The following is a 16,049-nucleotide window of genomic DNA, read 5'->3' as shown; positions in this document are numbered from 1 at the left end:
GTCGCTTTCTGACAGCCTTTCCGTGTCGGAAGGGCCGGCATGGAAAGGCTGTGGGAAACCAATATCGTAACGCCGTCCATAGGGGATGACTGTGCAGTTCTGACTAGCTGGAAGACTCCGAGAGCTGGTTGGATCCGAGTCTAAATGACTGGCTGGTTTATGTTCGGACGGTCGACATCGTAATCAGGCAGTCGGACTGCAAACCGAATATGTCCGTGAGAACGCTTCCAACTGAGGTCGGAAATCTTCCGACTAGCGGTCAGAGGCTTTCTGACCGACATCGCAATCGGCCGCTTAGTGTCCCAGATGTTTATTGTGAGTTTGGAAATCTCATTAAAATTTTACAAGTAGCTCTACTATAAATTTACTGAGCAAGCCTCCAATTTCCACCACTCTGTGTCAACGAATTTTGCCAGCATATTAGAATAAACATCGTCTTCAGCATTTGATGTCCATTCAATAATAAGATGTTTTATTTAGTTTTAAAAGTTTATTTTCTCTTTAGGAGATTAGCCTGTATTTTTGTCTTTTTATTCAGATTAGTCAAATACATCTATTTACAGAAATCTCGAGAAAAGTTTGGTTAAAACAAGCAATCAAAATAACAGTGTGCCCCATAAAGGTTTCTTTTTGGAAAATAGGAAGACTAATTTTGAGCACAAAACTAATAACTATGAAAAGGCTGAACTCACCATAAACAGTAGTTCTGGAAACTCAGCTAAGCTCCCTAACAGCTGCAGTAACACAGAATTACTAAATTACTCCAATTCTGCCGGCGGAATTTAAAATTCCGCCCACCCTAGTGTGATTACAGTAAAGCAACCACATTCTTATAATCAATTGAAAATGAAAAGAAAGCATTTCCAACCAAATGCTGTTTTGATTTTACTGTTTCAGACTCATTACAATACATTTTTTGCAGAAAAGTTATCATTTTATTGAGCCTAGACAAATGCAAACATACCTTTTGTCTTTTAATGGGGTGATTAATGCTATTTTGTTCAGTTTTCATGGGTTCCCACATGTTCATTGACTGTTCTGTAGTAGAGAAAGTTCCAGCTTAAATTGATATATGTTCATGTGGAGATTAATTAAGTCCTTCCCAACATTGTTTTGCTCTGTGACTGAAAGAAGCATACTATGCAACATTCTACGTATAGCTTAAATGTTTCAACCCATTAATGTACCTGGAGCCAATGTTTAAATGTGCCCCCAATCATTCATTATTACAGTTATCATTGAGTGTCCCCGAATGTAAAAGCAATTACTTAAATGCTGAGAAGATTATTGTGAAAGTTTGACTTTTAGGTCCTCAAATATTACAAATGAAGAGAGTCTCTTCAGCAATGTATTTCCATTGCAAAAGAAAAGCCTAAAGCAAGGCCAAGAGAGATAGATCTAAGCTGAGTGCAACATTAGCATTGAAATGTTAGTGTTGAACAATTGAGGGGTAAAATGATCAAAGGGTAGCAATTGCTAAATTAAGTACAAGAAACATGAATCAGCATCTAGCCATGGAGCCAACCAAACTGCCTGGAAGGTTGAAGTACAATATCCTCAAATAGTTGAAGACACAATATCCAACCATTTGCAAGGGCTAGAAAACTTCACATGGAAGAGGCTGTCCCAAAATGAATCACAAACCACTGCATATTCTGATAGACATATAAAAAAATTGTAGCAGTAAGCGAGGCACATTGACTTTCAAAAATTACAAAATTATGTAAGTATCCATATGAAATGCTGTAACCATTGGTCTCCGAAATTTCGACTTGAAGAAAATGAGAACTACAGAGTTACATTGTATTAACACTAGCCAGTAGTGTCAAGATGAAATGATGCAGTCGGTATTCTGTTAATGCCCAGAATTATCGTGTCCTTTTTGCAGGCAGCCCAGTTTATTCTCAGGATGTTTATTTATTTAGTGTTTTTGCAGCGTTGCAAGCCATTTGAGGTACCCCCAAGCAATTTGAGATAGTCTCAGTGAATTATTTATCAAATAACGTTAATATTGAATTGCAATTATATCACATGATCTGATATGTTGAAGCCTTCAGTTGAGCCTAAGTGTGGGAATAGGGTGGAGTTTCTGGTTTTAGAAATCTAACCGGCAGGCCCAGCTCTTAGGAAGCTAGTTGCAAATCTGAAAGAAAATATGATGTTTAAGAACTTCATAACTATCAGAAAGTCATTTTCCAGTCAGGTGCAATGGAAGTGAGTTCCAGTGGAATGATCCATGTGTATGTAGGGACCTTCCACCTGTACAAGGGCTTTTATTGAAGATTTTGAAAGTCCTATATTTACATAAAGAATGCAAATAATCAACCCTTGTATTGGCTAAGTTTTGGAATACATCAGACTCTTAAGTAGAATTAAACTCCATCTGAATATTTGGATGACCAAGGAGTTTATTATTCATACAGCAACCTTGAAAATCATATCTCTGACGTCTTGTGACTAAGCAGAAGGTATGGTACCACCATAGCTTCAGCATGCTGTAATATTTGTTCTGCAAAAGGAAAATTGCTCATGTATATACTATGGTAGTATGTCCACACTACTATTTATTAATGCATTGTTGGTTAATATTACAGTATGTGTTAGTAAATTGGTAGCAAGTAACGTTCAACAAACAGTAATACGTAACGCATATGTATCAGTGAACTACATTACCAATCTGTCATGATTTGGTGTAAATTCTGTTTCCATGTGCATTTCATCTAGACATGGCACCAGGTGTGCAGGTGAAATCGCCATGCAAGCAGATAACAAGAAATGTGGTGTTGGGGTCGCTTACAATGCCAAAGTTGGAGGTGAGAGATTATTGTGTAACATGTTTGTCACTGTGCCATAATTCTGAAAATATTTGCACAACATTTCTTATGGAAGAGATATAGCTCTTCCCTATTATCTGTCAGTATCTGTTAATCTCAGCCTGATCTTCATCCTTCATAATGGTGTATTTCTGGTGCATTTAAATAGTGCATTTACGGTTGTACCAAAAACGAGAATCTACTTCATTTTGCCTCTACAGAAACGGAGGAATTAAACTTTTTCTTAAAATATTTAAATGTGAAAGAAATAAGCTAGCCTAGTATGAATTAATATTCTCACTTGTAATAAAAGTTTTGATTCTTTAAGCAGCCGGCATGTAACAAACGATTTTCAGAAATGAAAATGTTCAAAGAGACACTTAAATTATTTATGATATTGATTACTGTCAAAAATTAATCAATGGAACAGCTCTGTTTGCAAATCATATCCACAACAGAAAGGCTTGAGAGAGGACAAGCTGGAAAACATGCATTAGATGTCAGTTGAAACAGTTTGAAACAGTGGTTTATTTTTAGGGCTCCCGGTTTTATGGTATTTTGTTTTTAACTTTTCCGTCTGTATTTACCCATATTTATATGTTGGCCATCTTATTGTATTTATCTGTATTTATTTTCCGTGTTGAGAATGCATGGAGTCAAAAATTGTATATTTCCAAATTATTTTACATCCTCGAAGTGCACTCAGACATGGATGCCTGTCGCATTTTAGCAAATTAAGCAGCCACATATAACAAAACACTACACCCATTGGTTTATATTAGTGTTATACCACTAATGCATGTTAAATTAAAACAGTTTACATTCGTTTTACCATGTCACTCAGAACAATTAAAGGATTGCTTTCCATTTTCAATAAAATGTGTTTTGCTGCATACGAAGTCATGGAATTATTAAAATGGGAATGCACTATCAATGCACAGAGCTGTGTTTCTGTGGATTGTATACTATCCTTTTCTGCAACCAGGGCTTATTACCATTATACTTTACTGAGTGATCATTGGTCGAATTGGTAACTCCAGAGATCTCCATGTTTTAATGTCTTTCTTCTCTTTTTGTTGTGATCCTTTAATTCATCTTATCCTGCTCTTCAAAGTTATGCTAGAGCTAGTAAAATTTAAGCACAAGCTTACTTTGAATTTGTCAATCTGTAATTACTTTTAAAAATAGGAATCCGAATGTTGGATGGAATTGTGACCGATGCCATCGAAGCCGGCTCCATTGGTTTCAATCCAGAGCATGTGCATATTTACAGTGCTAGTTGGGGACCAAATGATGACGGCAAAACTGTGGAGGGCCCAGGAAGGCTGGCCCAAAAGGCTTTTGAGTATGGCATCCATAAGGTAATCTCATCCACTTGTTGAGGTAAATGTGATTGAAGCTACATGCCCATTTGCAATGTGTGACTAATGTTCTTTAGCCACAAAAATTATCTACTGAACGGTTGGAAAGAGAAACAGCTACAGTTAATAATTTTATTTAATAAGTCTATGTATCATCATTTTTTGTTAATTTTGTATTTGGAGAATTACCTATTGATTAAAGCTGAATGAATAGTCAGGTTACTTTTGAGGTTAGAGTGGCTTTATTTTGAGATCGCTAGTCCACATCCAAACAAGAAAAATAAGCATATTCTTGGAAACTCTAGGTTCAGAGACAGCTAATTCCTTAATGTGATACTTCTTCCCCGACCCAGGAGGGCAAAAACCAGAGGCCCACAGCAAGACCTAACACACACGAACAGCCTTGATGCTAGTTTGTGAACCCCTGACAAGTTGACAAGAAAGTGCCATGATACAACTGTCTTTTAGTGTGTGGAAATGCAGCCGACGATCATTCAGTACAGTTAACGCTATCTAGTGTAACTACTTGACTTTGTGTACAACTTGAACTAAGATTAAAGGGTGAGCGAAACAGCAATTTTTCAATCAAATTCTTCAAAAATTATGTGAAATTATGAGAACATTTGGTAAATTAATTAATTGGTTACTTGCTTGATGTGAGGACATATTTCACATTCATAACACTTGCAAAGTACCAGCAGCAGACTGGTTTGACCAAAAACTGTCTCACACAAGACATTTTCTGGGCAAACCAGTCTTTCATAGAGATAAATTCTGCAAAAGTTCATCTCTGCACAATTCAAACATTTTGTGAATTTCATGAGGATAAAAAAAAACTTTCACCTATGCCTTCTGCGAACTTACTCCTTTAGACATCTGTGCCAGTGTCTAAAGGTGACAAAGTTTAAGGTTTTCCCCACCTGGTGCTTAGAAGTGTTTTTAGTGTTAAGCGCAAAAAAAATGCTGTGATGGTCATGATCTGTGATATTTGTAAAGAATACCAAGCCATAAGGAGCATACGTTCAGTGGATATGTATCAATACTACCATTGATGGGTGTCTTCTCCGTATACCAGTTTCTTACAGGAATACCATTATTTTTGTTTTTTAGGGTCGTAATGGAAAAGGTTCCATCTTTGTCTGGGCATCTGGCAACGGCGGCCGGCAGGGTGACAACTGTGACTGCGACGGGTACACAGACAGTATCTACACCATCTCAATCAGCAGTGCCTCCCAGCAGGGCCTTTCTCCCTGGTATGCAGAGAAGTGCTCTTCTACGCTGGCAACTGCTTACAGCAGTGGGGATTATACCGACCAGAGAATAGTAGGTTATTATTGAAATGGAATGAATTTCAAATTCTCTCCTCTGAACAGAAAGAAAAGCAAAGCATCTCTCCCGTGTCTTTCCAGAACATAGCAATTACCATGTTGGAATAATTGGACAGTATGGATATCTCGGTGTTGTAAAATGTTTAGAGAGATGTCAATATGGTAACCAAAAAGTGGGGGGCCCAATAAAACAAAACATTTTCAGGAAGTCTTAAGTATCTCACTTTTAGAGAGGGGGTGTTGAATCAGCAGTTCAATGGCTGATGGGAAATCAATTTTGGCAGGTATGAAGGAATTGACAGAAGTACATGTTTGAACAGTTTCGTAAGCTTTAAAATTAGAACTTAAAATATGTCTAACTGCCAAATTAAAAACTGTATTTTTAAAAATAGATACATGCCCTTAGCGGTTTTATGAAGGTACCACAGTTTACAATACTTGCATGCATGAAAAACTGATACATTTATTAAAAACCCTAAGTTGGAATACAAATAATTCAAAAGAGGATTGAGAAATAAGTCGATCTGAACTAATATTTTACATATTCATAAATTCACATGTGCAAAAATGAATTCAACAAGGACCTATAAATTTGAACAAAAGAACATAACCACATAAAACACTACTTTATGTATTCTTTTGACGTTTATTAGAGGCAGTTGAGGAAATCTGAGCACCTGAATCAGTTGGAAAAATAACTGTACACCAGGTGTTAAAGGCCATTTAGCAAACGCAAACCCTACTACTTGCAAAATCGAAGGATTTATTTTAGAAATTGGATTTCTGGTTAGCTGAAGTATTCACCCTGGCCAGGCAGGAAACACCACTCTAGTCAAATAGATACACACAAAAAGATAGCATGTGCTCACCTTCTGGCAGCTTGGCACACAGGAGTCAGGCTTATCTAAAGAGGCACTGTGCAAATTATTTGTGCAACACACACGCACATAATAACACAATGAATAGAGCACAAAAAGACTCCTCAGTTTAAAAAGTGAGATCATTAAATTTTGCACAAAACAAGACCAAGACGTCAAAAATCCAATGTATAGAAGTTGAGATATTGAATTTTAAAGGAATAAATGCACTAAAGCACTTAAAAACAAGTAGAGCTAAAAAGGTAACTTTAGGTTGCACTGGACCTGGACAAAGCCAAAATTCAGGCCAACCTCCTGGAAGTGCAGGATGGTTGCAGGACCCACAGTGAACAAAGTACCTTTTGTGGTCCCAAGCAACAAAATGGGTAGATCTCCCCCATGCAGTGAAGGCAATGTGTTGGTTCTCACTCACTGATTCGGGTCGATGTGCCGAAGTCGAGCCTTGCCGTCAGGACCTCGTATCGGAGCTGCGTTGTCCGCAAACCTCCCAGTCAGGTTGATATGTCGAAGTTGAGCCTCGTTGTCGGGACCTCGGATCTACGCTGCAACATCGTCGAACCTTGCAGTCAGGTCCTGCATCTTCTTTGAGCTAGGCAGGGCTGTCTCCGGATCGGCACTGCATCGGCGTTGAAGGGCACTGCGTCAGTTATGATCAGTGCAGTGGTGACGATGTGTCTATTTTTAAGCAAAAGAGCTGCTAAACCCACATCTGAGGCCCACAACTGCAGAGTGCACATCAGGCAAAGGGAGTCCAGCAACACCAGCAGGATTGCAAGAAGGGTTTTGTGACCCTGAGACTTCAGAAAACAGGAGCAAGTCAGCAAGCCCTTGCACATCACTTGGAGGGAATGTCGAGACCAGCTCTCCTGCGGAGTCAGATAGCAGCAGGCAGCAGGTCAATAAAAAGAAAAGCAGGCCTTCCAGATCAGCAGCCCAATTGAGTCATTTAAGCAGCACAGCAGTTCTTCTGGCAGAGCTTCAGTTACAAGTCCAGTAGTGTCTGATTTAGGGGGACTTACACCCAAAATAGCCTTTGATGAGGGGGTGACTTCAAAGCAGCTCTCTGAAGTGCACAAGTATCATTTCAACCCAGTCCTGTATGCCAGGCTATCTGTGAGGGGCAATCAGCCCTTTGTGTGGGGACAGGAGACTGCCTATTCAAGTGAAGTGTTAGCCCCTCCCTTCCATTCTGTCCAGTCAAGGTCATTAGAATGCAGATGTGTGTAGACAGGTAACCAGACACACCTATCATTCTGGTGTTGTGGCTGTCCAGAGGGAATGCATAAAGTGTTGTTGTCTCACACCCCAGACATGTATTGGATACTGGCTGTCAGGCACACAGAGCAGTAAGTACAGAGAAATATTCACTTTATAAAAGTGTCTTTTTAAAACAGTAATGTGAAATTCAACTTCACCAGAAAGGAGTATTTACAATTATCATTCCAAAAACAGGAAAAATGTAAAAGCTACTCCTCTCTGATCATAAATTACAGTTTAGAAGTGTATTAAGGAATTCCCAATGCTAGCCTATGAGAGAAGTGGGCCTCACAGTAGTGAAAAGTAAAATAGGTTGTTTGTCTGTACCTGGACATGTAAAACATAAATGTACATGTCCTACCTTTTACTTACAAAGCGCCCTACCATTAAGGTTACTTGGGGCATACTTTAGGGTGACCCATATGTAATAAAAGCAGAGTTTGAGGCTTTGCATGTAGTTTTAAATGCCAAGTCAAAGTGGCAGTAAACTGCACACACAGGAACTGCATTGGAAGGCCTCAGATAGGTTTGAAAGGTTACTTCTGTGGGTGGCACAATTAGTGCTGCATCCCATTAGTAGCATTTGAAGTACAGTCTCTGGGTATATGGTATACCATTTTACAAGGGATTAACAAGTACATCATATATGTCAATCAAGAATACACCAATGTTGTCACCTTTATAGGAGGAGCACTTGCACTTTATAACTGATTAGCAGTGGTAAAGTGCTTAGAGTCCTAAGGGCAATAAAAAGAATCAGCAAAAACAGGAGGTAAATGACAAAAAGTCTACGGGGAAGACCACCCTAAGAATTCCAGGTCTAACTGTTTGCAACAGCAAAAAGCCTTTTAGGTATGCTATAAAACCCATTTTGCGAGTTAAAAAAGCCTTTCAGAGTCACAAAAAGTGTATTTTCAAGCTATACTGAATTACCTTTAGGAATTAGCACGAAATGGAAGTCTCCTGCTAGTTGTAATTCGGCATGGTATGAATCATTTGTTTGAGACCACAATTGCAGTCACAAACTATTGATCAATTACTGACAACTCAAAGGATGTGGCAAGTGTTTCACAAAGGGAAATGTGTCCCTTTGGAACTCTGTCCCATGGGATACCTTCACTTGTGTGAATGGTATTGGGATAAGTTGGTGGCCTAAGCAAAAATTCTGGGGACCACTGACTTTTCCTGCCCAAGTTTCCCCAAATGAGATTTGATTATTTAAAAGCAGTACCTGATCCTTTATGAAAGACAGGATGCTTTTAGAAAAAAAGTTTCCCATTTAGGAATGCAAACATAGGGATGATGGTCTGTTGTTTTTGGCTGGTTACCATGCCTGAGTGTAGACAATCACAGGGGATGTATATAGTGACTTGCCTACCTAATATTCAATAGGCAGGTTGTTCTGTGACAGTCTGTAACTGGAGTTTGTGCAATGTGGCTTAATAGTGCATAAGTTGCATTGAAAAATCAAGGACAGGCCGCAAAATGTCAATGTGCAATTTGTGTCCACCCTTTGTTACCTTTCACTTGCTATTTCTGGCCCTATCTCTGACAATTATTGGAATGCTACAATTGGTGTGGCAGGGTATACTCAGACATGAGTCCCTTGCTCACTGCTCCATCAGGATTCAAGCAAGCCGGGCCGACGAGGCTGAAATGCCAGAAACCGGTCCCCGGTAGATTGTCTCCTTTCTGGTGAAGAATTGGCTTGGTAGTTTGGTCTGCCCTGTTCCCATGATGCACTGGGCCAGGGACAGACTAATTTGCATATAGCCAGGTTCTGAGCTGGGATGGGGCAGTGAGCTAAATAACGGTGATGGATCAAGCCCTGATCTTTGGACTGGGTAAGAGTGGTCTGCTTAATTCAGACACTCTGTTCATCACCACCCCCTTTTCTGAATCGTTTTTGGCCACTATAGGTGTGGCAGGGTATACTCAGACATGAGTCCCTTGCTCACTGCTCCATCAGGATTCAAGCAAGCCGGGCCGACGAGGCTGAAATGCCAGAAACCGGTCCCCGGTAGCTTGTCTCCTTTCTGGTGAAGAATTGGCTTGGTAGTTTGGTCTGCCCTGTTCCCATGATGCACTGGGCCAGGGACAGACTAATTTGCATATAGCCAGGTTCTGAGCTGGGATGGGGCAGTGAGCTAAATAACGGTGATGGATCAAGCCCTGATCTTTGGACTGGGTAAGAGTGGTCTGCTTAATTCAGACACTCTGTTCATCACCACCCCCTTTTCTGAATCGTTTTTGGCCACTATAGGTGTGGCAGGGTATACTCAGACATGAGTCCCTTGCTCACTGCTCCATCAGGATTCAAGCAAGCCGGGCCGACGAGGCTGAAATGCCAGAAACCGGTCCCCAGTAGCTTGTCTCCTTTCTGGTGAAGAATTGGCTTGGTAGTTTGGTCTGCCCTGTTCCCATGATGCACTGGGCCAGGGACAGACTAATTTGCATATAGCCAGGTTCTGAGCTGGGATGGGGCAGTGAGCTAAATAACGGTGATGGATCAAGCCCTGATCTTTGGACTGGGTAAGAGTGGTCTGCTTAATTCAGACACTCTGTTCATCACCACCCCCTTTTCTGAATCACAATTCTAATACAGACTCAATTAACTAATGCACAAGACATTTCAAACCAATGCGTAAGTGAAACAGAAATATCTTCTGGTATCTTTAATGCTAAAACACTATATCAATGACACCCTTGTAACTGTACGCAATCTACCAAGGAATTTCAATGAAGTAGACTTTGGGGCATTGCCAGTATTATTATACCCAGGTGACTTTATTGTGCGGGCCAACATGGTCATCCTTCTGCAACAAGTTCTATCTACAACACTCTCTCACTACAAGAGGCAAGAAAAGCCACTAAGCCAGTATACGTTATAGAGAGTGGCACAGGACTACAGAAATCAGCTGAAAGTAAGAACAAATCATTAAGCTTAATGCTTGTGATGAATGATATTAAAAAAAACGAGCAAATTCCCTTTCTTAGGATTGACCATGATAGTCAAAAAAGCTGGACTGTGCACATACACTTGTTGACCAGGAAGGAACGGACAGTTGTAATGGACGATAATATTTCTAAAACCAATATAAACCATACTCAGGACCCATCTAGAGAAAATCCTCCAAGCTAAAGAGGGGAGTGTAATGTACAAGGACAGAAATTTGAGCCCTTACCTCAAAGGGTCTTTCGGGCCTAGCGCTAACACCTTGCTTGCTTTCTTTTCACTTTCCCTCTCTCTTTTTCCCTCTCTCTCTCCCACTCTTTGTGACCTCTGGTGCCAATTTTTATCTTTGTTGTCTCTTTGTGCCATTTTCCTCTCTCTTTGTGACCTTCAGAGACCTCAATGTGGCACTTCATCTCTCTCCTTTTGGCCTCACTTTGACTCTTCCTGACCTGTTTGTGTCACTTTCCTCTCACTCGCACAACCTTTGTGACTTTTGTGCCATTTTCATCGCTCCTTTTGACTTCTCTGTCTCGTCTTTCACTCTCTCTGACCTGTTTGTGCTGCTTTTCCACTCACTCACTCGCTCTTTGTGACTTTTTGTGCTGTTCTTCTTCTCTCTCTTTGCGACCTTTCTGTGCTCTTTCTCTCACCCTTTGTGAGCTTTTGTGTTGTTTTTCATCTCCCTCTCTCTCTCTTGTGACCCTTTGTGCCATTTTATCTTCCAAATTCCTCTCATTCTTTTGTGTTCTTTTGTGTCACTTCTTTCTCATTGTTTATATCCTGTAAGAGCTCTCTACTCCTCTGGTTTTGTGTTTGTACCCACTCTGTCTCTGTGTGCCCCCTGCCGTGCGCCTTTCCTACCATCTCAGTGATCCCTTCCTCCTCCCCCCGCTCCTTACCTGATCAACACGCCGCTAAAACCTGACATAGGCTAGCCTCTGACGCTCCCCTCAAGGAGGCGGGTGGCTGTCAGCGCAGGATGTGTTCTCCGAAATACCTATTTACCAATGTGTGTTTTCCCGCCCTCAATAAACGAGAGTTCATGTTTGTCTCTGAGCACCACTATTACTCACGCGGAGTAATCTGATTGAGGCCAGCCCTCTCTCTTATTCCGAACAAGCAGCAGACACATGGCCTGTCAGGACAGTGATTCACGCAGGAAACACTGCAGGCCATAATTCAGCAAAATGACCTGCTTTTATCTGTCTCCAGCTGGGCGCAGAAGCCGGCTGCCCATGGTGTCTCAGTGCCTTATCTGTGCCTGGCTGGGCGCTAAGTATCACTCTCCTGCCCACATGCCTGTTATTACACCTGTCAGGCCACCTTCATGGGGCCCTGGCTTTAAAGAGCTGGAGCGAGACCCGACCGTGTCAATTGGCATGCAGTCTGCGCCCCCTGGGGCCGGAGCAGCCTCCTTCCTGCCTACTGAATTTCAATACCGTCGAGCTCTGGAAAGCCCTTGCCGCCGGTGAGCGCGCGCGCGCAGATCTTTACACTTGCAGTGGGTGTTTAATTTGCAAATAGCATGCCTGTCTGATTTGTAAATTGCAGTGTTTCCCTTGCGGAGTAGAAGGGGAGGGCAGAAAGGCTCTTGGTTGATAACACCTCTTCTGCGTAATTGCTAAGTAGGCAGCCATTTGAAAGAGCGAGGCAAAATAGCGTGCCCTGCCATTCATACTGCTTGGTAAGCTCTTTGCTTCGCTCGGATATCGCTCTGCTGCTACTAAATTAAGATGACATGTTCATTTCGCGCGATGGGTTTTTTCATGAAAAATTCATAGTCTAAAGGAGCCAAATGCAGTAAATGAACTCGCGCAGGTAGGCGGAGTTGTAATATAAAGCGGACTGAGACATCTAGCGCGTGGTTGGCTGGGAGCAGTCAATGGCGGAGATTTCATTTTGCATATATTTGGCATGCTGCGGATTTCTCATTGAGTTGGGCTAGACACTGAAAGCTCGAGCCAGGCTCGAGCCAGGCTCGAGCCATAAAGATGCCTGACTCTGGCTCAGCTCGAGGTCCTGTTGAGCCTTCAAGCTCAAAAGAAGCCGAGCTTTCATGTGGCTTCTGCTTGCCACCCAAGCTTTACCTTCAGGTGCCAAACATTACAGACAAAACTGACCTTTGATGTAAAATGGCCTGGATTCCTATGTAGTGTCTAGATTGCACAGTGTGAAATAAGAAATCCCGGCTTCCCTGCTTGACCAACTTGTGAGATCTTATGTAAATATATTATTTTATAGAGCCTTGTTTTTCTTCATTATCACATAAGAGCACCTTTGCGGAACAAAAACCTTTTTGGTTTAATAGACAATAATGTTGCTCAACCTGTGTGAAAAATCAATAGGGAGATCATGACAGCTGACTTGCCTCTTCAACCCCTTGGGCGTGGCGGCGATTCTGTGCCTGTGCGGCACTTCTAAAGAGTGGGCGGGATCATGACGGCCCCCAGCCATCATCAGCACACGCCCACCATGTTGCATGACGGACGGGGGCCGTCATCAGCATGGAAGGGGTTAATGACATTTTCAAGACGGTGGGGCAGGAATGATATTAGGTTTCTGTTTAAAAAATATCACTAATACTTAATACTCTTCAGTGCAGTGATATCCGCTATACTGGGGGGAAATGTTTCCGCATGTTAATGAAATACATTGGTTTTTAATTTTGTCAGACTTTATCGTATTTTACATGATATTTGTTGCATGATTTACATGTCAAATATTTTCAGAGCTTGGCTTATATACAGGCTCTTGGAGCCAAGCTAGATCCTTGGCTCGGCTGTGTCTCGACTCCTCCTGTTAGTTTTTTGGCTCGCCCATCTCCACCTCCATATAAGTCTCTGTTAACCTGTCCTGTTTTTCTTTCATCTCCAGACCAGCGCTGATCTTCACAATGAATGCACCGAGACCCACACCGGCACCTCTGCGTCAGCCCCTCTTGCCGCTGGGATCTTCGCCCTTGCTCTTGAAGCAAAGTAAGAAATTCTGATAAATGAAACTGCAAAAACAACTGTCACAAGAAATTTACACAATGGAGGGAATCAATTTGGTGGAAAGGTTGTTTTTCCGAAGTATGCTTAGAAATAAGCCCCGCTAACAGGCGAGCGGCATCACAGTTATTGACTTTGACTGAACAAATGAAACCAATGCACGTAGCTTCCCTGAGACTATGAGGCAGCCATTACTGGCAATACAAGAGGTAATCTAGGCCTCCCCCGCCTCTTCCTAAGGCCTTTCGATTTCTCTGAATTTGCACCCGTGAGGGCTCAGTGCTCACTGTGGTGAGTTACAATGTGGGTGGCTGGGATCTGAGGTCCCTTACAACATTTTGCACAAGACTCGCATTTTGTATGACAGCACTGGTGATAATCAGTGATGAATCCTGAATATTGATCTTCCATGAGGTTGGGAATAAAATGTAAGAATATGTTCTTTTAAGCTTTTTCCATTGTTGCGAATGTCGATTGTTGTTTTGCTAGACCTTTGTACATAGGCTTCATATTTGATTTTGAGGCATCCAAGGTACTTTGTGGTAAAAGTGTTGCATCTCTAGTTTGCTATCGACAGAACTGTTCTTACCTTCTAAGAAGTTTATTTTGATAACTGTATTGTGGATTTTTGACGTTTTGGTCTTGTTTGTTTTAGATAAAGATTACCTATTTTTCTAAACTGGTGTGGTTTCTATTTGTAGTGTTTTCACTGCATTACTGTATGTGTGCACATATGCTTTACCCACTGCCTCTGAGATAAGCCTGTCTGCTCATGCTAAGCTACCAAGGGGGTGAGCAGGGGTTATTTTAGAAGTGTAACCTCTTTTCCCTGAATAGGAAGAAGGTTCCCTACTTGGACAAAGGTACCTACATCTGCAAACTAGAAAATTCCATTTCTAATATCCAACAAATAGCAATGTCAGGAGGACATACTATTGTAGTGCCAAATGGCCATTTCACTGTGTATGTTGTTGGCCACTATCACAGTGTAGCTCCAGAGACAGGTAAAGTACTGGACTTCGCATTAATTCCTGTAGTCCAGGCAAACTATGAATACATGCATTTAATTAATTAAAGACAGCAAAGTGAAAATGAATGAGACCACCTAGGTTTTCATTAGCAGAAATGTATGTTGCAGGTTTAATAAATATGCTAACGAGGTTCATTTACAGACAGCCAGCGGTGATGTAACCCAAACTAGGCCAACCAACAGTTATTGAGGTACCCAAATGTCCCAAGGAATAATAGAGTACTATGGCTTGCATCCCGGATTCTGTACATAAGAACTAATGGCGTGTTGGCCTTCAGCCTTTTTGGACTCTTTGTGCTGGTTGCTTCCTCCACCGAAGTGACCATGCTTCAGAGGATGTCAGCCTCAAGAATGGGCTTCTCCCATCCCATTACCTATGTTGCTGTATTCCTGCACATCACTGAGGCAAAGTGACCCAAACCAGTTGTTCTCCCACTTATGTATTACTGCCACTGCATAGTGGTGAGCACCATCTGGGGTAAGCATACAGAACCTAAGTTATTTTGCAGTGCAGCAGCTTTTAGATAGGCACACGCTTGACAGCATAGATTACACAAATTGCATCTTAACCTAACAAATGATTATTGGTCATATCCTTGAAGCAACCCAGCTCATCAATGTTTATTTACTGATTCATCAAGTTTATGAGAGCCACCTCGGATTGTATAGTAGAGAACGTATTCAATAAGCTACCCTTATTAAAGGGAGGTACCATAGTGCCTTATGCACTAGTCCTTCTAGGTGAATATCATCATACAAGTTGCAAATTTCTCACTAGATGAATTGATATCAAGCAGGGCACTCACCCTGTTTACATACCTACCATTTGGCTGCACTCGACTCCCTTATCTTCATTATAAGGCAAGTGCCACTGCTTCAGTGGGGCATTAACTTAACAGTTTACAGTCTTGCAGACTCTGTTTACGAAAATCATCCTTGTTAAGATGCTACTCGTTTTACCATTGTTGAGCAATTATGCTTCAGTGGCAAAATTCTATAAGTTATAAACATCGGTTCTACCAGCTCAGCTGTTGCCCCTAAGATTCTCTAAGATAGGGGAGAACCCTACGCCAAACCCACCTCAGCAGTGTGCAATTTCAGAACATTTGGTGCTTCTACATCTTCTGTGACAACCTGATCAGGAATCCTTACTATTCCCCGCTCTGCTGCTGCAAAGTGGAAAAGCAGAAACTTATTTGACTCCACTCTATGTTCAGGCACATAATACCTGGCCGAGATGGTTTATTTTGGCCCACTGAATGACCTTGCAGTGCAGTGACATTTGTCGGCTCTTAAGACAGCAGTCTAGCAGGGTAAACTTGCTAGGGGCGAATATTATATGAACTATTGGGAGTTCATTTATAGTTACCCATATATGCAGGAACTGCAATTGGGTAATAACCTTGCAAACTTAATGAAAGGCCATGGTGACTGCT

General features: G+C 41.5%; 1 protein-coding gene across 1 annotated transcript in view; it reads left to right on the top strand.

Annotated features, from left to right (window-relative positions):
* The window catches only part of PCSK1 (proprotein convertase subtilisin/kexin type 1), a 246,062-nt gene that overhangs the window by 121,680 nt on the left and 108,333 nt on the right, over positions 1-16,049 (top strand). The window contains exons 6-9 of the mRNA XM_078675404.1: positions 2,725-2,813; positions 4,002-4,174; positions 5,285-5,497; positions 13,468-13,568. Coding sequence (XP_078531530.1) covers positions 2,725-2,813; positions 4,002-4,174; positions 5,285-5,497; positions 13,468-13,568 — 576 coding nt within the window. The remainder of the gene's footprint in view (positions 1-2,724; positions 2,814-4,001; positions 4,175-5,284; positions 5,498-13,467; positions 13,569-16,049) is intronic.

This window comes from Lissotriton helveticus, chromosome 2_1 (genome assembly GCF_964261635.1).
Source record: "Lissotriton helveticus chromosome 2_1, aLisHel1.1, whole genome shotgun sequence".
In the NCBI taxonomy this organism is placed as follows: domain Eukaryota; kingdom Metazoa; phylum Chordata; class Amphibia; order Caudata; family Salamandridae; genus Lissotriton; species Lissotriton helveticus.
This window is presented reverse-complemented; position numbering and strand designations above follow the sequence as displayed.